Source organism: Barbus barbus, assembly GCF_936440315.1.
Source record: "Barbus barbus genome assembly, chromosome: 47".
Taxonomy (NCBI): domain Eukaryota; kingdom Metazoa; phylum Chordata; class Actinopteri; order Cypriniformes; family Cyprinidae; genus Barbus; species Barbus barbus.
Window position 1 is genome coordinate 13,053,807 of NC_136725.1, and position 23,341 is coordinate 13,077,147.

At 42.3% G+C, this 23,341-nt stretch overlaps 1 protein-coding gene across 1 annotated transcript in view; it reads left to right on the forward strand.

The window, feature by feature from the left end:
- LOC306865597 (fibroblast growth factor 11-like) overlaps nucleotides 1–12,836 on the forward strand; it is a 62,093-nt gene extending 49,257 nt beyond the window's left edge. The window contains exons 4-5 of the mRNA XM_079410303.1: nucleotides 10,390–10,588; nucleotides 11,877–12,836. Of these exons, the coding sequence (XP_079266429.1) occupies nucleotides 10,390–10,588; nucleotides 11,877–12,010 (333 nt within the window). The 3' untranslated portion in view covers nucleotides 12,011–12,836. The remainder of the gene's footprint in view (nucleotides 1–10,389; nucleotides 10,589–11,876) is intronic.
- The last annotated feature ends 10,505 nt before the right edge of the window (nucleotides 12,837–23,341 follow it).

The window sequence follows — 23,341 nt, forward strand, 5'->3', positions numbered from 1 at the left end:
CAGAGGCCTCGTATGCCAAAGCCATGGCACCCGCAATCCACCTACTAAGAGGAGGGCTTCGTAGCAGGAAGACCCCTCTTAGGCGGACCATAGCACACGGGCAGCTGGTCCGCTTTATCCACAGGGAGGACCTGTGGATGTATGCGTCTAGTGCTCGCACTGGACACATACGGTTGTGCTTCTCCTGGTCTGGCTCCCCCGAAGGGAGGAGGACAGAAGGCCTGCAGTACGACCGGCTGTGGAACGACCGATGGGACCTTCGGAACATACCCCACGCGGGGGTAGAGGAATACTTTCGCCGAACCGGGCGCAAAGTGAATAGAGGTCACTCACCCTCCTCCGAGAGGTGATAGCCAATAAGAAAACGGTCTTGATAGTGAGGAGTCTCTCAGTTATCTCCTGAATGGGCTCGAAAGGTGCATTGCACAGAGCCTCCAGAACCACAGCCAGATCCCACGTAGGGACGAGATCGTACCGGAGGCCTCAGCCTCAGCGCACCGCGGAGGAAACGTGTAACCAGGGGGTGTCTACCCACTGACTGGCCACCGGTAAGGGCGTGGTATGACGAAATAGCTGCCACGTAGACCTTAACAGTGTAATGGGTTACCCCTGCGGAGAAACGGGCCTGCAGGAACTCCAGTACTGCACCAACAGGGCAGTTGACTGGGTCGAGCTGGCGATCCCCGCACCAAGAAGTGAAGAGCCTCCACTTCAAGGCGTACAGTTTCCTCATAGAGGGAGCTCTGGATTGGAGGATGGTCTCGACAACCTCGGTTGACAGACCGGAAGCTATGAGCTGTGCCCCCTCAGGGGTCACCAACAGCTTCCATCACTCCGGACGAGTGGGGAACCTCTAACAGTAGACTGGCCTCGTCCCGGCGCACTCTCGCCAGAACTCCAGGGAGCAGAGTGATCGGGGGGAAGGCGTACAGACGGAGCCTCGGCCACGTCTGTACCATAGCGTCCAGTCCCAGAGGAGCTGGAGGGGTCAGCGAGAACCAGAGAGGACATTGTGCTGACTCTTGAGTCGCAAAGAGGTCCACCTGGGCCTGGCCGAAAATACCCCAAATCTGCTTCACCACCTCGGAGTGAAGCCTCCATTCCCCGGGCCTCAGCCCCTGCCTCGACAGGATGTCTGCTCCCACATTGAGATGCCCAGGTATGTGCATAGCTCTCAGAGATAAGAGCTTGCCCTGGGACCACACAAGGATCTGGTGTGCCAGCTTGTACAAGGGGCGCGACCGCAGACCTCCTTGGTGGTTGATGTAAGAGACCACTGCCGTGCTGTCGGTGCGCACCAGCACGCGGTGATCTCTCAGGTCTGGGAGGAAGTGCTTGAGTGCACGGAACACCGCTAACATCTCTAGCCGATTGATATGCCACGTCAGGTGGCAACCTCTCCACAGACCGCGGGCAGGGTGGCCACTCATGACCGCACCCCAACCGGTGAGGGAAGCGTCCGTCGCTAGCGAGACGCGGCGACAAGGAGCTCCCAACACCGGGCCCTGGGACAAGAACCAAGGATTCCTCCACATGTCGAAGGCACGGACACAACGGCGTGACACTTTGACAGCGCGGAGTGAGTTTCCCCTCAGGGAGACCCCCTTGGTCTTGAGCCACCACTGTAGGGGTCTCATGTACAGCAGGCCAGAAGGTATCACGCTGGACGCAGCTGCCATGAGCCCCAGCAGTCTCTGAAACTGCTTGACAGTGAATGACTGGCCTTCTCGCACTCTCCTGACTGTAGTAAGGATCGACTCGATCCGAGCAGGGGACAATCGTGCCTGCATCGTGGTCGAATCCCACACCACGCCTAGATAAGTGATTCTCAGAACCGGAGAAAGCACACTTTTCTTGGCGTTCAGTCTCAACCCCAGTTCTTTCATGTGGGCGAGAACGACATCTCGATGCCGAACCGCCAACCGCTCTGATTGAGCGAGGATCAACCAATCGTCGATATAATTGAGTATGCGGATGCCCTGAAGCCGCAACGGGGCCAGTGCCGCATCCACACACTTGGTGAAAGTGCGGGGTGAAAGTGCTAGGCCGAAGGGAAGAACCCGATATTGGTACGCTTTGCCCCCAAAGGCGAACCTCAGGAACTTCCTGTGAGAAGGAAGGATGGAAACATGGAAATATGCGTCTTTGAGCTCTATCGTGACAAACCAGTCCTCGGACCTGATTTGAGTCACGACCTGCTTGATAGTAGGCATCCTGAACTTTCTGACTGAGCGGTTCAGTAGACGCAGATCCAGTATGGTCCATCCTTCTTCGGAACAATGAAGTACCGGCTGTAGAAACCGGACTGGGTCTCGTGAGGAGGAACCAACTCGATGGCTTCCTTCCTCAGCAGAGTACCAACTTCCTGTTCTAAAACCAGAGCCTGCCCGGGGCGGACCACAGTCATAACAACCCCGCAGAACGGCGGGGGTGGCCCGCCGAACTGAATACGATAGCCTCTCGCTACGGTCTGCAGGACCCAAGGAGACACATTCGGCAGCCGCTGCCAGGCTGTCAAATGCTCTACTAAGGGAATCAGTCTCTCGAGACTGACCTCTGGTGCAGCCAGACCGCTGTCTCGAAGCGGCGCACCGGAAAGAGGCACGTGGCCTGGCTGCTGGGGCGAGTTTCTCGGCTCCGCGCTGCCGGGCGGACAAACCTGAGAAATATACTCGCTGGGACCGGCTGTGCCCTGGAACAGCGGCAGGGTCAGCAGACAAGTCCCTGGAGGGCACCGAGGGGAGACGGTCACCGTGTGCCCCGGTTTAAGCCGCTCCACCCCAGTAGGGGTCGTCCTCCGTAGTCCTGGGGCTCACCCGTCAGGACCTCTGAACGAACCAGACCCTGCAAGGCAGGACCCAAAGAGACACATTCGGCAGCTCGCTGCCCAATGATCTTCTAAGGGAATCAGTCTCTCGAGACTGACCTCTGGGTTCAGAGAAGCGGCCAGACCGCTGTCTCGATGCGGCGCACCGGAATGAGACGCGTAATCTGGTGGCTGAGGCGAGTTTCTCGGCTCCACGCTGCCGGGCGGACAAACCTGAGAAATATACTCGCTGGGACCGGCTGTGCCCTGGAACAGCGGCAGGGTCAGCAGACAAGTCCCTGGAGGGCACCGAGGTGAAGTGGTCACCGAGTGCCGCGGTGCAAGCCACTCCACCCCAGTAGGGGTCGCCCTCCGCGGTCCTGGGGCTCGCCCGTCAGGACCTTTTGCGCGAGGAGCTGGTATGCAGAGGAGGCTGCGCCCGCCCAGCAGCCACCTGAGTTTAGAGAGCGCGCATACCCTCTGCCCACCAAAGATGTTGTAAGCAGAGCAGGAGCCTTCAAAGGCGATGCCGTAGAGGGATACAGATAGCTCGCAAGCGTCTGTTCAACCCGCGGCATCGCCGCATACCCGCGCTCATTCAGTTCCCGCGGGAACGAATGGCCGGGACGAAAAGATTTCACCCGCGATCTCGACACCTCGGTGAGGAGATCGGGGAAAACGGAAGGCTCCTGTGTAGAAGTAGCTCTCTGGGGCGAGAGAGGCGGCGAAACCTCGTCAACGCTCGTCACATCAACCTCCTCGGAGGACGCAGCGTCAAGCCCTCGTCTCAGGGGAAGAGACCGCTTCCGAACCGAGAGACGGGGCGCCAGATCAGGCGTGGGAGGAGATAGGGACATGCCCGTCTGACTCTCGCCAGCCAGATCAGCCTTTTTCTCTTTTTTTTTCTCTCTGCAAGCCCCGCGAGCGCAGCCGCCGCTCTGCCTTTTTTTCTCTCTGATTTAAAGGCAGAAGCAGGGCCGGCTTTATTCATTTTATGCTTGTGCAAACACTGCAGCTTACAAAGCTCATAGTTATATCATATTGGGGTGACAGAGGCGGCGAAACCTCGTGAACGCTCGTCACATCAACCTCCTCAGAGGAAGAGAGACGAAGCATTGAGCCCTCGTCTCGGGGGAAGAGACAGCTTCCACACCGAGAGACGGGGCGCCAGATCTGGCGGATACGGGAGGAGATAAGGATATGCCCGTCTCACACTCGCCAGCCAGATCAGCCTGCGAGCCCCACGAGTGCAGCCGCCGCTCTGCCTTGGCAGCAGCGGGACCGGCACCGCGTGGGGAGCTCGCGAAGGCTCCCTTCTCGAAGAGAGCCCTCCGGGTGCGGAGACCGATTTTGCGTGCTCCGCACCCAGGCAGACCACGCAAAAATCGTGTGTGTCCTCGCTCGTGATATAGCGAGGGCAAGGATGCACATACGACTCAAAACGTGGTCTGAAAGCTTCACCCCTGAGCTTGCCCTTGGCTTTGGCATGATACTGAATGCTTTCCACTTAAAACTAGGACAAACAACAGTAAATAAGACTGACACACACAGAGCGCTTCGCTGAATGACAAAAAGCTGAAGCCGGCTCCGCCGCACGTGCTTATATGCTTCCTGGTCGTGACGTCACCCCGCCCGTGACGCCTCGCCCTTGTTTGACTGATTACACATCATATTCAGAGCCTGGTCACGCTGAAGGCGTTCCCATATGCGTTTCGACGCAGCTCGAAGTTCCTGGAAGGGAACTAATAGTTCAGTACTTCCCCAATAGCTCTCTCAACAAAAACCCAATAGGATTTTTCCATCAGGCAGCCAAAAACCAATGGAAAAATACTATTGGATTTTTGTTAAGGGAACCAGGGTGAGTTGGCCTTCAAAAATACATAATCACAGCAGCATTCTATTGACAGCCATTAAAAATGTATTTTGAGTAAATAAATTATATAAGCAAATATTTTGCAAATATAAAATGTTTCCCAGCATGCATTTAATTCCTCAGTAACTAGCTATCCAGTTCCTCTCTTTCATTTTCCTTTCTCCGCCAGTGTCATAGGCCTCCTCCACTCACAGAAAGTACAGCACTCATTTACAGCTTGAGTCATAACTTTTCTATCCCAGTGTTCCTTTGTGGCCAAGATGCTTGTTTTGTGTGTTTCCCATGTTCTTGAGATGAAGGGCATTTTTCTTGTCTTCTTCCTGTCTCAGTATAACGCCTATAGCTGTAGTCATGGATTTGGGACTAATACAGTTTCACTGAATAATACATGTGTCTTTGAAATAGCATAATTGATATCAATTATTCAACCATGTCTCCAGCATTGTGTTACGTTTCCAGAACTTCCTGCTGAGAACATAATGGACATAGAGGTCACGTTGGTCTCAAAATTTCAAGAACAGCTGTGTTGCATGACTGAAGCCTCGTGTATATACTCTCAAAAGGACAGGACGGATGCATTTCTTGTCGTTAGCAGTTTAACATGACTGTTACATTTTTCATCAGTTGAAGTTATTGTGATGGGCTGGGCATTAAAGGTGCGACAGCCTTAAGACTGCTTTTTGCAGCACTTGAGCAGGCACTGTAAACTGCCCTCACGTCAAGTGTTTTTGCGTTTGCCATGTGGCAGTAACAAGGTCATTAACTCCACTTCGACGAGAGAAAGAAACAGCACAGCAGTCGGATCCCACACCCTCCGTCTGTCAATTTCATGCTCTCTGAACCAAAGGCTGTGAGAAGAAGCTTGCAGAACAACTTGGATGGGGACGTCATAGCTCAGATCCTGTGGTGGCTGATGAGTCTGTGTGTAGTTCACACTTGGATAAAAAGAGGAAAAAAATCATAATAAAATGATTCTAAGCTTTAAAAAAAATTCAAGCAACATAATACAATACATTTCCAAGTCTCTGTATTTTTGTAATCTTTTGAAAGTATAATTGTTCCCTGCAAACAGATCATAGTGTTTAGTTTTATATGCTTGGTGTGATTATTCAGAATTTAGGATAGTTTAATCTATGCCTCAGCCATGTAGTATATACAATTAAGGTATGTACTTCGTGTATGCCAAATACCTGATGTTTGATGTTGAACGAAAGCTGATTTCATTGGCTTGGTATGGATGAAAGTTGGTATGGATGAAAGTTAACTTTTAGCATCATAATGTATGATTACAACACGTATAGAAATCTGTTTTCGTTATTTGCTTCATGGAATTAAAATAACTAAGCCAATAATGTACACACGGAAAGAAGCCGTGCAGGGCGGGGCTCCGCCCTACAAGGACAATCTGATTGGAAGAAGCCTCTAGTGGGCGTACTGAAATCAGTCCGTTTGAAATGGACACAAAAGCTTTGTTCATGGCTTGCTCGCTCACTGACTTGTTTGAAACTTCGGCTTCATCATTTGATCACGCTGTCAGCCATATACCATCTGGTAAGAATCCACGCATGCCTCCAAGTTGCGAGCAAAGAAACTTTAACACCTGAAGCTGTAAGAACTCCAAACAAACTTCCTAAGAGCGTCATTAAGTCACAGAGAAGCCAACCTACCACCGAAGGGCATCCCCAGTGACCTCACGCACGACGTCAACAGCAGCCCCGGAGGTTTCCTTGGACCACGCGGGAACACGCGGAAACACCAGATCAGCTGTCAACTCAACCCAGAGCAAGTAGTCAAACAACTAATTTCATATTTTGCTGAACCTGGGTTGCATTCATCTTTAAAAGTAAAGATGAGTTCTCTGTTCATGATCTGCACAGGTAGATCTTGGTGAAATAGCAAATAGCTATACTTTAACTGTCTTTAAATGGCAACAATTAATTGCCTGCAACATGTATGTGTGTATATGTGTTTTGTTTTATTTAGCTTAGTTGTATTGTAGAGTAACAGTTAGCAAATAAACTTTGATTCATTAATAAAGAAAGCTCCTGTCTTCTGTTGTGTAATATTCATGCCAAAACTTTGCCCAGAGCCGCTAAGTTACCTGTGCTCATAAATTTACCCAACCAATTCTGTATTGTTATCGTGGCCACGAAATAAACACAATTGTTAAGATATACTGATTTTAACGCTCGCTGGACGATCGTTGATAAAGTATAAATTAGACGTTTTGATTAATATCAATTAATCAAATCAATATCGGATCCCTACGATTCGATTTCCTAGAAATAAAATAAGAGTTCGTTTTTACAGTATACTATAGCATATAGCATGTAGGTTTAATTCAATAAAAAAATGTTTAGAAATGAACTATAATTATAAAATTAATTTACACAAACCATGTATTTTGCTCCTTAAACTTTTTTTTTTTCTTTTTTTAAGTAATATGCATGCACACACAAACATATATATGATGCATTTGTGCATGTGTATATTCAGGATAACATTTATAAAACTTTTTCCGAAGTAAAATAATATTGCATTTAACAAATATTGGATGCTTTTGGCACTATTATTATTTATGGTGTGATGCTAAATCATTTAGTTTGACATTCATAATAATTTATAATACTAAATACATTTCATATTAATGTTTTTTTAAGTATTTAAATATATTTAGGGCAAAAATATGTATATTAAATACGTATGACAAATCTGTTACTATCAGAAGAATTTAGATCTTTAAAGTTTGGTTTGTAAGAAGTTGCAAATGACAGATTCTAATAAATATTGATAGTGTTGAAATGTAAATAAAAAAAAAGGCATACATACTAATTAAAAAAAAAATTAATGTGTACTTCTAGACGCAATTTAGAAAGTCTTCAGGATAATGATGGCCATTTCATATTTTTTGAATATTTTATAATAAAATATTACAATAAACTGTAACACCATATGACTGTTTACACTTAGAAAAAGTTAAAATCCTGACAAAATTTGGATTGTTGAAGTCTGCATGAACTGGAAGTCATAGTCTTGTGTTGTAATGTGTTTCCAAGTGAAGCAGAATACTAAATAAAAAAAAAAAACATTGAGGGCGAGGCTTGATTTTAATGCACCTCTTTAAGATTAGTTGTTACAAAAAAAATAATAAAATAAACTAAATAGGGTCAGGTTTGACTCCATGCAGACTCTAAAGGTCAGTTGTCTGTGTTTATGCATTGAACGAAGTGATTTTGAAATGGAGGACGTTTAAAGAGTTAGCAGGGCTAGTTATCCTTTTTTAGACAGAGGCTTATAAATGGGCATTACTTTATGACCAGGTGGAATAGATGCAATCAGACACTTGCATGTGAAAGGAGAGAAATGGAGGGAGGCAGCGAGGAGGAGGAGGAGGAGGCGGAGGAGAGGGGGTGGTGGCGAGGGGAAGGTCAGAGTGCTGCTCTGCATGATAAAGATGTTGGCGTCGTCGTCAGGATTCTCTGCACGCAGGCCGGATATTACCTCTTTCTCCACATGTCATTCCAACCCATTCCACCAAGACACGCGAGCTGAAGAAGGCTGTCTAACTCCTTCATGAGTCAGAGTGAAAGGATTAGCTTTTTATTTATGCCTGTAATCACGGCTACTCAATGCTAACTCTCCCAAGCACAGATAGGAGCTGGCCATCTAGGTCAGGGGATTTCACACTGGGGTCTAGGACCTCCAGGGGGGGCGCAAGGGGGTGCTAGGGGGTCTGTAAAACATTTTACAGAAAATAAAATAGAAAATGTATTTTTAGAGGGGTCAATGTTAATGTGTGCACTTAAGGAAATTACAGATTTTTGTTGTTTTGTTGTTGTTGTTTACATTCACCAAATAAGATAATATTGCAATATTGCTTTGTAAATATTTTAGAAAAATATTTTAAAGTGTTAATCTCAGATATGATTAATTAAAAGTAGCTATTCTAGAGAATATTATTAATAATGACAAGTTACTTGAAAAATATATATTTTTTAAAATATAATAAATATATATTTCAGTTTGGGAAACAATTATTTTGTAGTCTTTATAATATCACCCTTAATATTTTTCTCACACGTTTTAATTTAATATTGTTTACATTTAGATGCAATCTAAAACTTAATTTAAATTATTTCTACATTATTTGTATACATTTATATTTATTATTAATATATAATACAAATATTTTAAAGTGTTACACTCAGAAATGCTTAATAAATAGTAGATATTTTAGAGAATATTAATAATGTCAATTTGCTTGAAAAATAAATATCAATAAAAATATGAATATAATTAAAATATATTTCAATTTTGGAAACAATTTTGGAATATCACACTTAATATTTTTTTCCTAACACATTTCTCCCTAACATATTTAGTGGTCCTTGGCATCAAAATGGTTACAAATCCTAATTTAGGTTGTTCTCATGTCAACTCCTGGAGTCAGAGGATAGAGGTCAAGTTCTTAATGTTTTAAGACAGTACCACCACAAGCTATAAAGTAATGTATGCTGTAAAATAGGTCAAAGATCAACTTTGGGGTAACATATTGGAAGACTGATCTTGAAAATGTCAGTTTGGAGGTGACAATGTCCTTCCCGGTGGCCGTGGTAAATCTATTCACGTGATTAGATTGTTATTAGCATTCCATGAGGCTGATCATCTATTGATCTCCTCCGTCTGTGAGATTTTGAGGACATCAGATACGTGAGGCAAAAGCTGCTTAGTTTGATGCATAGGACAGGAAGAAGGAAGGGTGGGATGGATGGATGGATGGATAAAATAAGTGAAAGAAAAAGAACGAGAGAGCTGATGAAGACAAATCTAAGAAAAAATCCTGAGCGTTGCATAGACTAAAAGCAGACAGGCAGAAATGTGGAAGTATTTGCTGGTTTTCACTCAAGTTGAGCTGAGCTACTTAATATCGGAGAAGAAAAACTCCCATAACCCTTTCATCCCCCTCCAGACCACAGCATCTTCTCCGTTTCTCCTTCCCTCACTCAGTCCGAATCTCTCAATCTCCGGTGGCTTGCCAAAAGGCTTCAGTCAGCCGTTTCTGCTTGGCTACCCTCAGTAAATCAATCCTGCTGATTGGGTCTGCTCTCTGACAGGGCAAAGACCCTGACGAAGGCTAAGAGAGATGTATACATGTCACTCCTGGTTACAGTCACCTGGCTTTAGTGGCTTGGATTGGTGGGAAGGGCTCTAAGCGAAAGGGAGATGAATGGGAACGGCGAGGTTATGTTCAAAACGGGCTAAATTAAAGTTTTAGGTTGAAAGCGTAATGTGTTTTTCTTCATCTCAGGCCATGACATTTTGAGTATCTATAGATTTGTAGCTTCTGCTTTCAAGTGTGCGCGTTTACATTTGCGTGCCGGAATGTAGGTTGAGTGGAGCTTGCTGCTTCCCTACTCTCAGAGTACCTTTGGGGACAGTGTTAAGTTCATCAGTCATGCAAATGAATGAAGTTTATGAGTAGAATAATCTACCTCCTGCTCTCCGGAGAACATTGCTTTCAAAGAAGCACCATGATGGGATTTCTGCTTACCCTGTACAGATGCAGACCAACCAATGAAAAGTACGGCGTGATGTTATTTCTGTTTGCAACATGCTAACTTTGTCATCTTTCGTGTTCACATACATGTATGTGCATGCATTACAGATTTCTGTACTTATTAGCATATTTGTGTTTTTCATTCTTTGGCAGGAGAATTTCAACCCAGAGTGCAAATTCAAAGAGAGCGTGTTTGAGAACTACTATGTGACGTACTCCTCCATGCTGTACCGCCAAAGCCAGTCTGGGCGCTCGTGGTACATCGGCATCAACCGGGATGGCCAAGTGATGAAGGGCAACCGCGTGAAGAAGACCAAAGCGGCCGCACACTTCCTACCTAAAGTCATTGAAGGTCAGATCAGGTTTAAACTTGAGACATATTCAGATGCAGAATATAGCTGAGCAGAGACTGACATTCCCAGATGGAAAATCTACCTTAAAGGGGTAACTATGTTTCAGTTTCTAGCTGGTTAAATCTTGTCAGTAGCTGGTCCAAACAGGTGATAAGCTAGTAGACCAGTTTGGATGGTGTATTAGCAAAGCAGGTGGTCAAGATGGTTTTTGGATCATGGTGGCTGGCCAACCAGCTAATAACCAACAAAGACTAATAATCTGCTTGTACTGACTAATGAATAATATTCAGCTTGCACTAGCATAGACTAGCTAATATCTAGCTTGCACTAGCTTAGATAATAATGACCAATTTAGACTAGCCATCTTGCACTATCCTGGACCTGATAACCAACTTGCACTATCTTAAATAATCCAATAACCAGGTTAGAGCAGTTAATAACCTGTTTTGACCAACTTATAACCAACTTGCACTAGCATAGACCTGCTAATAACCAACCAATCTTAGACCAGATAATAACCAGCCTAGACAAGTTAATGACCAGCTAATAACCAGCTGCCCTAGTTTAGACCAGCTAGTAGCCAGCTTGCCCTATCTTAGACCAGATAATAACCAGCCTAAACCACCTAATAACTATTCTGCACCAATTAATAGCCAGCTTGCATTAGCTTAAACCAAATAATAACCAGCTTGCACTAACTCAGACCAGATAATAACAAGCTTCGTCCACCTATTAACCAGCTTGTACCAGCTGATGACCATTTTAGATAAGCTAATAACTTGCTTGCACCAAATTTAACCAGCCAATAACCAGTTTAGAGCAGTTAATAACCTGCTTGGACCAGAGAATAACCTGCTTGCACTATCTTAGACCAGATAATAACCAGACTGCTCTAGATTAGGCAAGTTAATAACCGGTTTAGACCACCTAATAACCAGTCTGCGCCAGCTAATAACCATCTTAAATCAGCTAACAACAAGCTTACGCCAATTTAAACCAGCAAATAACCAGCTTGCTCTAGCATAGGCCAGCCAATATCCAGCTTTGACTATCTCAAGCCAGATGATAACCTGCTTGGACTAGCTAATGACCATCTTAGATCAACTAAAACCAGATTTATCTAGCTAAAGCCAGCTTTCACTAGCTTAGACCAGAAAATAATCAGCTTGCACTAACTCAGACCAGATAATGACCAGTTTCGTCCACCTAATAACCAACTTGTACCAGCTGATGACCATTTTAGATCAGCTAATAACCTACTTGTCATTGTTCTTTTTGTTCCCTCAGTGGCCATGTACAAGGAACCTTCGCTGCATGCGCTTGTAGCGGAGCAGAGTCCTCCACGCAAAACCGTAAAGACTTCAGACTCCCCGTCTCACCAGAACGGCAGGAAAGAGGCCCCCAGAGCTGATGCTTCATAGCACAGGGGGCACACGCAGGGAGGGTGAGGGACTACATTGGCACTGAGAACTCCATTTTCCTTCATGCAACGAGGGCAAGAAGAGCTGTGTGAGCGGCTGTTAGCTGTGGGTTTTTGAATGGGGCGAGATCAGACTGCAGCCCCTGGCTCTCTGCAATGAGCGGAGAATCCCTGCCTCTCTCCGTCGAACCAGCTCACATAAATTTCCACTGACCCGGCATGACACCTGATGCCTGTATGATCCTATAATCCTCTGCAAAAACATGTTTCTGTGCCCCCAAATGCCCTACTTGAATTCTCTCACAGTGTCAGACAAAAATGCAAAAAATATCCATCCTAACTGAAGAATTCAATTGACTTTTCTTTCCCAGGCTTTCTTTTTGTTTGAACGAAGAGTTTTGGTGTGAGAACGAGAGCAAGAGAGAGAGAGAGGTTATTACCCAATATCATCATAATGATTCCAGCAGATGAGACCCTGGCTGGTTCATTTTTTTTCCTGCCACCACTTTGCCAAAGGCTGCTCTGTGCCAGTCAGAACTATAGGAAGGTGTACAGTAAAATTTGTTTTTATTGGACCATTCAAGGAGGATCCAGTTCTGTTGGTCAGCAGGTGTAGATTGATTTCTGCTGGGTCGCTGCCAGGGAAGCCAATGGCATCGTGCACAATATGTGATTGGGCAGCTTTTGACATTAAACATAACTCTGTAGTTCCACTTCTGTCTGATATTCTCAAAAACAACCCGATGATGATAATAATGAGTTTAGATTGAATCCACAACTCAAACTCATCTGTTTTTGGTTTAACTATGGCTACACCTGCAGGCTGTAAAAAAAAAAAAAAAAATACAACTAAATTCTCTTGTGACGACTCTATTTATGTTTAATGGCCAGTGTGCATGAAGCGGTATCCGTATTACGAGGGAAGATTATTCGGGGCAGTTGTTTGATAGGTCTTTGATGGAATTCTTACAGGGGATTACATGGAGTCCAGCCATGATTGCTTGAATTATTTACTCCTTTTCCCAGGAACGTTCGGCTCGTTCAAGCAGCTCAGATGAAAGATTTTAATATGCAAATTTAAATTGTGGTGAGCCGATCAATGACACAGTGTTTGTGTGCATTTAGGCGTGAGTATTAGAGTGTGAAAGAGACAGAACGATGTGAAATGAACATCTGCTTCCATTATTTATTTGTGTGTGTGTGTGGCAGTCTGGGCACACATGTGTAAATGCATTGGCTCGCACACCACAGTTGATCATTTTAATGGTTCGGTCAAGTCTGGGCATTTTAATCTGCCTAGAGATGTTGACTGATGACCCTCTCCAGATTTCATAATTGACACATAACCAAGAGGATGTGCTGTGATATCCAGAATCTCTTTGTAATTCCACAGGCATCTTACCAGTCTACACACACACCACACTCTGAAAGTTGTGTCTGAGTAAAGCATTGGTTAACCAGCTTCCAAACGGTGCCCTTTTGTCCTACAGAAGGGAAGCATCCTCCTTTTTGATGATGACCATGCATTTGTTGGCCAATAGCAGCTGCTGGGGCTGTAGAAGGTACAGCCTGAGTGGCTGTAGGTGTGATTCACAACTTTGGTTTTGCTGTTATTCTGTCTGTCTCAGAAAGGTCATTTGTTGATTCTTATTTGTATTCGCATGGTCTTTATGTCCTTGAGCTGTGCCCTAAACACCTGAGCAGCATAAAAAAAATAAAAAAAATACATAAAATTAATCTTTAATCAAAGGACTTAAAATATTTCGGAAAATGCAACCGGAAGTCAGAAGAATGTATAGTGGATGTTAGTGAGGGTTTGAGCATGTTGCAGAAAGTTTTTAGCATGTTGAAGCATGGTACGTGTATGTGTCTCAATGAAAGTTATTAGCAAGTTGAATATTAAAGGAATATTCCAGTTCAGTTGAACTGAAGATGTGGCATAATGCTGATTACACCAAAAATGCATTTGAACTTTTTGCTCATTTTCTTAAAAAACAAAACAAAAAAAAAAGCAAAAAATCTTGGTTATGGTGATGCACTTGAGATGGATATAAATAGGGCAGATATTTGAAGCTTTTAATTTGACAAAACATTTACATTTATTGTTCTGTTTAAACTTGTGAATTAATATAACAGTAAAGCTGTTTAAATTACCATTTTTAATAATTTTTAAGGTTTTAACTGTTTTGTTGTCATGACAAGTTCCCAAAGTAAAATTGAATACACTTTTATACCAAAAAAGTTAGTAAGCATATTTTTTTATACTAAAACCATGTTAACATGCATTTTTTTATATCTTCCGGCTGTTTTATTAAAGAAAGAATATTTTGGGATTTATGAATTTGCCCTCTTCGCTTTCGTTGTAAGTGCCTCACTATAACCCGGATTTTTGCTTCTTCTAATTTTCTTTCCTCTAGAGAAAAGGGGGGACAAGAGAAAATAAATGTTTGTGTTAATCAACATAATGCCACAAGTTCTGTTCATTGCACTTAACTTGTATTGAGCCTGGAACATTCCTGTAATGTGTAGCATGAGAAAGTCTGGAGAACGTTTGGTTATGCGAGACGAGATTTGGAATGAAGACGATTCGCTGGCTGCGAGAGTCTGTGAAAATCATGAGGGCAGCTCGGTGATTGAAGTTAGCTGCTGGAGAGGAAGATGGCTTTAGAGGCATTAGATTATGAGGAGCAAAACCAGAAGATCATTAAGTTGGATTCTTGGAGGAGAACGTGTGCTTTGATGCTAATGATGAGAGAGAGATCTTGTTCTGTGAATTAGACATGTGAATTGCTGATTGAGAGGAAGGCGAGGAACAGATTCCCTCTGAGGATGGGGGGAGGGGAACGTGTACGTGCGGTGTATCTACCTGGCCCGACAGAGACGTTAAGAACACAAGGACAAATGTGGCACACATACGCCCCCTTGTGTGTGCTTCAAAGTCACGCTCCATTTCCTGAGCAATCTCCCCAAACCCTCTAATGTGTGTCCAGTGGCTATTAACCTTCCCTCCAGCTCTGTGTGTGTGTATGTGTGCGAGTGAGAGAGAGAAGGGAGAGAGAGAGATAGAGCAAAATAACGATCGATTGACTCAATAAAAGCCAAACTGGAGAGCAATAGCCCAGCGCTGTGAGCAATAATTTCCCTGTTCAACCGAGGAACCCGAGGACATTAGCAGACGATGAACTGAGAGTGTTTTTTTTGGGGACTTTATCCGGTCGGCGAGAAAGCAGTGGAGGAGGAGACAACATGAAGATAAAGTGACATTCAGATCGCAAACCCAATTTTGGTATTGTCAAATGGGCCTCACTTGCTCGCTCCCGCTCTCTTTCTTCTGTCCAGACCTGCCCTGCATCCCAATGTGCATACTATCCACCCTAACTGCCCTAAATAGTATTGAAAATTACTACTATCGCATAGAATTTAGGATGGATAGTATGCGCATTGGGACACAGGCATGGTTTTGCTGTGAAGTTGCTAGCATTATGGTTGGCTATCAGATCTCTCCTGACTCTCGCTCTCTCTTTTAAATCAGGGCAAGTTCTCAAGGACACATTGAGTCCACCCTCTGTTTCATTTGCCCTCAATTCAAGCATGCAAAAAGAGTGAGACGATCAAGGGAACACCTATGAAATTTTCATGCTGTATTTTTGTGATGAAAAATAGATTTCATACTATCTATCTCAGAGGAGTAAAAGAGAACAATATGTGTATATAAATCAAAGAATGATTAAAAAGTAATATTAAATGCAATCAAAAAACGATGACAATACTGTAAATGGGTGCTTTTGGGGAGATGGACAGCTTGGTCTTGCCAAAACCGCTGTGAGCCATAAGGACTGTGGACATGTACAGATTTGAGTTCCTTTTTGTATTTGTTTTTATTACATTGTGATATTAATTACAACCGAAGGCCATTTTACCCACAGGAAAAAAAAAAAAGAAAAAAAAAATGTAATTTTAAAGAACTGATGGGTACTTCCTTGAAATTTGCTTTTATATTTAGTGGAAAATATGTATGAACCTGAAACCTTGTATTTATTTGATTGTTTTCATTTATTGCTATATTTTCCCTTGTGCGAACTTGTTTTTTTATATGTTTTTTGTAAATTTTTCTTTCATAAAGCTGTGCCATTAATGGATTAGTTGGACTTTTGAGATCTCACCCATTTGCGAGTTTTAAGCAAAAAAAAGAAAAAAAAATACTCAAACTGAAACCTAAAAGCCAACACACCTTTTTCTGATCAGGTCTTCCAAACAAAATGAAAAGAAGCCAGTCCTTATCTTCTCTGTCCTCTTGTCTTCCGAAAAAGCAAAGTCTTCCACTAGCCAGGGCTTGCCTGAGTGTGGCAGTAACTGCCAAACGGAACGCGGCTTCCTGCCTAAGCCCCGCCCCTGATCTTACAGTGAATACAGAAACAGGCTGATTGGCTGACAGCCACTGGAGGCAGAGCCACACACACCTGCCCTACGAATGAGCATGGAGCCTGCGTGGAGACTCGACAAAGGCTGACCATAAACTAACATCCTGGGTCATTTGGCCGTCCCCTGCGCCCCTAACCAGCATGGCGGACGTGCTGCTCTGAAAGCCGACACACCTGGGAGAGTACTGGGACTCTACTGCATGCATCCCACATTGGAAATATTAGAAAAGGACTCCCCGTTACAGAGCACAGGATATCCTTAGCACCCTCTCCTGGCCTCCAACTTGTCATCCTGTGTACGTTTCTAAAGCAATTATACATCTCTGGGTTAGGAGCAGGAAGGGGGTGTGTCTTATTACTACATATTATATAATAAACAGTTATATTTGTATTATTGTAAGATGTGTGATGGACTGTGTTGTGTATAATATGTGTTCTTAGGTGTTCGCTGCTCCTGGTTTTAGAAAATTACCATGCATAATATCAGAAGCATGTAGGAAACAGATGGCGCAGACAGCTGCAGGTCCTCACAGGTGAGCAATCAGGTGACAGACAACCTCTGCTCCCTTCACTTAGCATTGGCACACTGCACACGGACAACACATTCACACACATGAAACGTTCACTCTGTGCAGTATTTATTAAACTTCAGCCTTTTATGTCACCAGACCTTGACTAATCCGCTCACTGGCCACCTACGAACATCTGCATTATGTCACTGCATTACAGGAAGTCTTGCTAATCAGATGAGGAACAGAATAAATACCGCATGGTGGGATATAAACCACAGCCCACACTCACTCTTGCATGCAGACTCGTTATAAAATCGTAGATCATCTTCCAGACCCTTCAAGCAAGCCAAGATAATTGTCTTGAATGCCTTTACAGACCTAACAAACTCTTAAAACAAGCTTCTTATATATTCTTCTATATATTTGAGGATTAGCTGGCAGTTGATGGATTAATATGAGAAAATTACATACAGAACAGTGTCTGAATTTCAGCGTGGGAGGGCAAAACATAATTCAGATCCCTCTGATGTTTAACTAAAAGTAATCCTAGAAACTAATTCTAGATCAGGACTCCTGCAGCGAGAATATTCGGAAATATTTAGAAGGCAGATTGCTTACTGGAGATAATGACAGCATGTGGGTTAAACAAGGAAAGAGTGAAGACATTAAAAGTATGGGATAAATCAAAAAAGATGCTTGCGCTGTAATCATTTCTCTGCAGGATGAAGGGAGAGACTAAAATAGTGTTGGAAGTTTTAGAAAACACGAAGTTTTACTTTCTCGTGGTCACAATTTGAACATTAAAGTTGTTTTTGCCATGATGTCAGCTTTTCGAAACCATTTAATTGGCATGTTTTAAACATCATTCTATAATTCATCATTAAGTTCTAACATTTTTAACATTTACTGTAACATTTAAAACCAACTGAAACCACATTTACAAAACTAACTAGGCTAAATAAATAGCAACATTATTAGATACGGAGTAACGTAATGGTTCTCTTAATGAATAACAACAAAAATGAGGAAACGAACGATGTAGGCTAGCCTAGGCCAATACGAAACCAGTTTTGAGAATGAGAACTCATCGAAACTCTTTCTGCGCATGCTCTTAGTTGAGAGTGCGCGCGCGAAACAGAGCGTGAGCGAGCGGGAGGGACAGGTGAGGTAGCACGGAAAGCCCTTTTATGGGCATAGTTTGGGCTGCGTATTATGCAAATTACTATCTATGAGCACGCGCTCAACGATACTACAAGAAACAAGGTAAGTACAAAATCTATTTGCGTACGTGTTGTGAATCCTCCCCCGGTAGGATAAATGTGCGTGAGTTCATAAATACACAAATTGTTCAAAATATGTAGCGAATGACGCTCACTGATTTGGAAGTTGTCTACCACTGACATACCTAGAGCTATTACAGTTGCAATGAGTACCTGAACAATGAAAAACGAACAAATACGCTTATTCATAATGCAGCAATATACATAACCTGCTTAGAAATGGCGTTTGCTACATCAAAACAAAGAAAAACGTACAAGAGAATATAGTGAAACCATTTTGACAAGAACATTTAAATCATAATCACAGCAAAAGAAGTCCAAATCAAAATAATGATTCATATGCTTCTTATAGCCTACTGGCAGCAGTACACTATTTTACATCACAAGCACGTTTGATTTGACTGAATTTTACCCACCAGCTGACAAAAGTGCTCCAGAATTTGGTTTTGAGTCCCCAGGCTGAATTTGAAAGCATCAGAGAAGCTATGAGTCATGGTTGTATCAGACCCTCACCTGCAGCAAACCTCTGCAACTCTCGATAAAGGTAAACCACAACAGTAATGCACTGTCAAATCTGTCAAAGGTGATAAATGCTCAGTAGATTATTATTATTTTTTTCCCCCATGGTTAAATTCTAATGGTAAGTCTTCCAAGTGACCACATAAAAGCAGATTGCTGGGCAGTGTTCACAGTGCTCTGGAGGAAATACAGCAAAATGTTAGAAGTAATAATTGTTCCATGCATTATTCATGGATGTATCCCTGGAGAGGAAGGGAAGAGGAAGGCGAGGGTGGCAGGGTCGGAGAACGCACCTCTGCATGCTGCTCCTCATTACATTTGCCATCTGGGCTCAGCATTTAGACCGGGGCTTCCCTTCCTGATCTAACCCTACACACGCACACACACACACACACACACAGGCTGCTAGTATAATGCATACAGAAACAAGTCTCTACTTGCACACATGCACAATGGCAAGCAAATACACGCTCACAGACACAACTGTGTTCCCTTACAAGCCTCTGTGATCTCTTAGATGATGATTTTGATCCAGCATGGCATCTTCTTAAAGCTTCTTGCTCTGTATGCTGTGTGCATTCAAACCTGACATCGTTCATACTATTTGAACTCTTCCCTGAGGCCTTCAACTCCTGAACACATCTCCAGACTCTTCCCAGATTGTACCACTTAAACTGATCGTCAAGGTCTTTGGTGTATGAGATTGCAACAGCTCAAGACATGTTTATACTGCTCTCTAGTGGATTTAGGAGACGCTGCATCCACAACGCAAATGAAACCTGAGTCAGCAGCCTTGGTTATGATACTATGTGCACTGATTACCTAAAATACCTACACAAATAAAGGTTCTTTATTAGCATTGATGGTTCCATAAAGAACCTGTGACATCCATAGAACCTTTCTATAGCACAAACGTTCTATACATGTGGAAAAAGGTTATTCAAAAAAGATTATTCTTTTAAGAATTTTTCACCGAATGATTTTTGAGGTACCCATTCTGTTGCCGTTTTGAAACTTTATTTTATAAAGAGTGTGATGTGTTACTTTTATATATTTCTTTTAATATAACAAAAAAAGCATACTAAGTAATTTATGGTAAAATGGAGATTTAAAAATGTTATATAAATCTACTGCATTATTATTGGTAACTTAATAAACAGAAAGGGCAATACACTGAATTGGTGTAAATACTACACCAAACTGGTGTACACTTGAGGGGGGGGGGTCATTAAAATATGGCACAAAGTATGAAGGAATTGTTCGTATTGTTTTTTTGTTTTTTTTTACAGGTGTTCTGCATTTTGAATTTTGCACCGCACTGGGTTGTGTTGTTGGGTTAATGGAAATTACTGTTAAATTAACGACTAATGATCTGACGGAAAATTACCAGTTATTTATTAATTTTATTTTATTTTTTACAGTGTAAAACCAATTCTCACTCAGAAATTGCCAGTAAAGCTCACAAATAATTACAAATAAATGGCAAGTAACATGTTGAATTAAACATGACATTTTTAAGTAGAACAACTTAAAATAGAAAAAGAAAAAAATTAGATTTTCATGTACTCTAAAAAGTGCTGGGTTATTTTGTCCATGGGTGTTTTGTCCATATTTTACTCAGCGCTGGGGTGTATTTAACCCAGAATTTTTAGAGTGTATACTCCAATAATCTTCAAAAAACTCTTAGAACTCCAGAATTATTATTATTTTTTTTTTTACAGTGTAGGATAATTCTAAAATTAATAGTGCTGCTGTCGAATAAAGCAAAAGAGAGACAAACCAAATAAAATGTATACTGTTATGGTCAAAATTGAATTTGTAATGAAAAAAAATCTATTAAATTATGTAAATATCATTTTCACTAGTGGTCTCAGACTTATGGACTGTATGTAGCCTCTTACAAAAACATACTCAGTATTTATCCTAATGTCCTCCATTATCCTTCCCTGTGAGACCTTAGTAACATCACCATTGATTTTACTTTTATCTCATTCCCACACATTCTCTTCTCTCCTTTATTCCCTCATTCTCCCCATCTCACCTTCTTGTTCTCATTAGGATGTAAATGGACATTATTTTTATCAGACCCCAAGAAGGAAGAACAAATAGAGAAACAGAGAGAGTCTGCTGAGACATTTTGGTGATGTTTAGGATCCATTACACCAACAAAGGAAGGAACAAAACAAATGTCAGAGCTCTCTGGACTGAGCTCCACTGAAAGGCCACGACTCCCCTAGTGGCTGAACTGGACACTAGCGAGAGTTTTCCAATAGGGGGCGGTAGTAAGTAGAAACTGTATGAGCAGACAGAGAGCGAGTTTCCACGAAACCCATCTCCATAGGAACTGTGGTTAAGATCAAAGTGATAATAATGCTAGATATATATTCTAAGATATATATATATGTATGCAAACACTCCAGAGCTAATTCAACTATATATAGCAATACATGATAATATTACCATGTAAACAAAACAGTAGTTGTCAGAATTACTAGACTCTCAATACTCGTCCCATTTCCTCCCAGCTATGAGTCACTATCAGTTGACAGTTTGAATTACTTGACTTGGGACTCTGAACAATTATAGGGGTGGGTCTAACAAGACCTCCCCCCTGAACCCTATCCCCCACCACCCAAACATAGAGGTGACATTCAAGTCTCTGCTCAGGAAAAAGCACAGCGAGAAACAAAAGATGATTCTTGTACTGCAATGGCAAAGTTATTTATAGGAAGTTTGCATTTGCACACAACATCAGAAATAAACTTCCGAGTTTCTCATGCTCTCTGAGACAGTGACCGGTAGAGTGTGTGAAATGTCTCACTGGAGCATAAGATTGTATGAGAGGATGTGTATATGGGATTATGCGTGTGGAGGGAAATATAAAGTAGAGATTTCTTTGCATGTATGAATGTGTTTGGATTAGATTCCAGGGAAATGCTCAAGGCTGGTGTTCTGTCGTTTACATAGAACCTGTCTGACCAGTACTGGTACGTTACAACCCTCCCCCCTGTGAGAACGGTGGCAAATAATGCAATCGAGAACACTTTCACATACTCGTAAACTAGGAAGTGTAGATCCATTTGTACACACTTGTACATGCTTATTTGTGTATGAATCATATCAGGAATTGTTTTGTGACTGAAACCTGTGACATCATAACTTGTATGATTACTAAAGACACTCCCTTTTCTCTTTCTCAGTATGTTTGTGATAATGTGACTAGGCAAACAGCAATGAAAAACTGTCCTTAAGTGGAATCACTTCCCCAAATACAAAAATATGTCAGCAAAGTATTATTCTTTTTGTTCTTGTGAGATGTATATAGATTTTTCTGTGCACTTCTGTTTACACATTACTAATACAGTATGTATAGGGATATAATTCACCATGCTATTTTATTTGAGAAAGGCTGGCAATGTTGTGTCAGCACTTTTAACACTTCTTAAACACAATTTAACACTATTAACTATCAATAGATTTGGTTATATGTGGGCTAAGTGGGTGAGCCTATTCGTTCAGACCTGCCAAAACTTTGTCATGAAACATTCTGTTTAATACATAGCAAGGTCTTTGTCAGAAGTAAATCAGAATATATTTTATAAATCTGAATATATAAATGTAAATCAGAATATAGTTGTAAATCTGAATATATATATATAGAAGTAAATCAGAATATATAGTTGAATATATAATTGCAAATTGTGAACATGTAGTTATAATTCTGAATATGTGACCCTGGAGCACAAAATCATAAGGGTCAATTCAGATTTATACATCATGTGAAAGGTGAATAAATAACCTTTCCATTTATGTATGGTTTGTTAGAACAGGACAATATTTGGCCGAAATAAAACCCGAATTCCGTAAATGTTGGGACGTTTTTTTAAATTTGAATAAAATGAAAACTAAATGACTTTCAAATCATGAGCCAATATTTTATTCACAATAGAACACAGAGAACATAACAAATGTTTAAACTGAGAAATTTTACACTTTTATCCACTAAATGAGCTCATTTCAAATTTGATGCCTGCTACAGATCTCAAAAAAAGTTGGCACGGGGGCAACAAAGGGCTGAAAAAGCAAGACATTTTGAAAAGATTCAGCTGGGAGAGCATCTAGCAACTAATTGAGTTAATTGACATCAGGTCTGTAACATGATTAGCTATAAAAGGGATGTCTTTGAGAGGCAGAGTTTCTCACAGGTAAAGATGGGCAGAGGCTTTCCAATTTGTGAAAGAGTGTGTAAAAATATTGTGGAAAACTTTAAAAACAATGTTCCTCAACTTCAAATTGTAAAGACTTTGCCAATCTCATCATCTACAGTACATAACATCATCAAAATATTCAGAGAAACTGGAGAAATATCTGTGCGTAAGGGACAAGGCCGAAGGCCCTCAAACGACACTGCATCACTCATCGGCATGATTCTGTCATTGACATTACTAAATGGGCCCAGGAATACTTCCAGAAACCACTGTCGATAAACACAATCCACCTTGCCATCTGCAGATGCCAATTAAAGCTCTATCATGCAAAAAGGAAGCCGTATGTGAACATGGTCCAGAAGCGCCGTAGTATCCTGTGGGCCAAGGCTCAT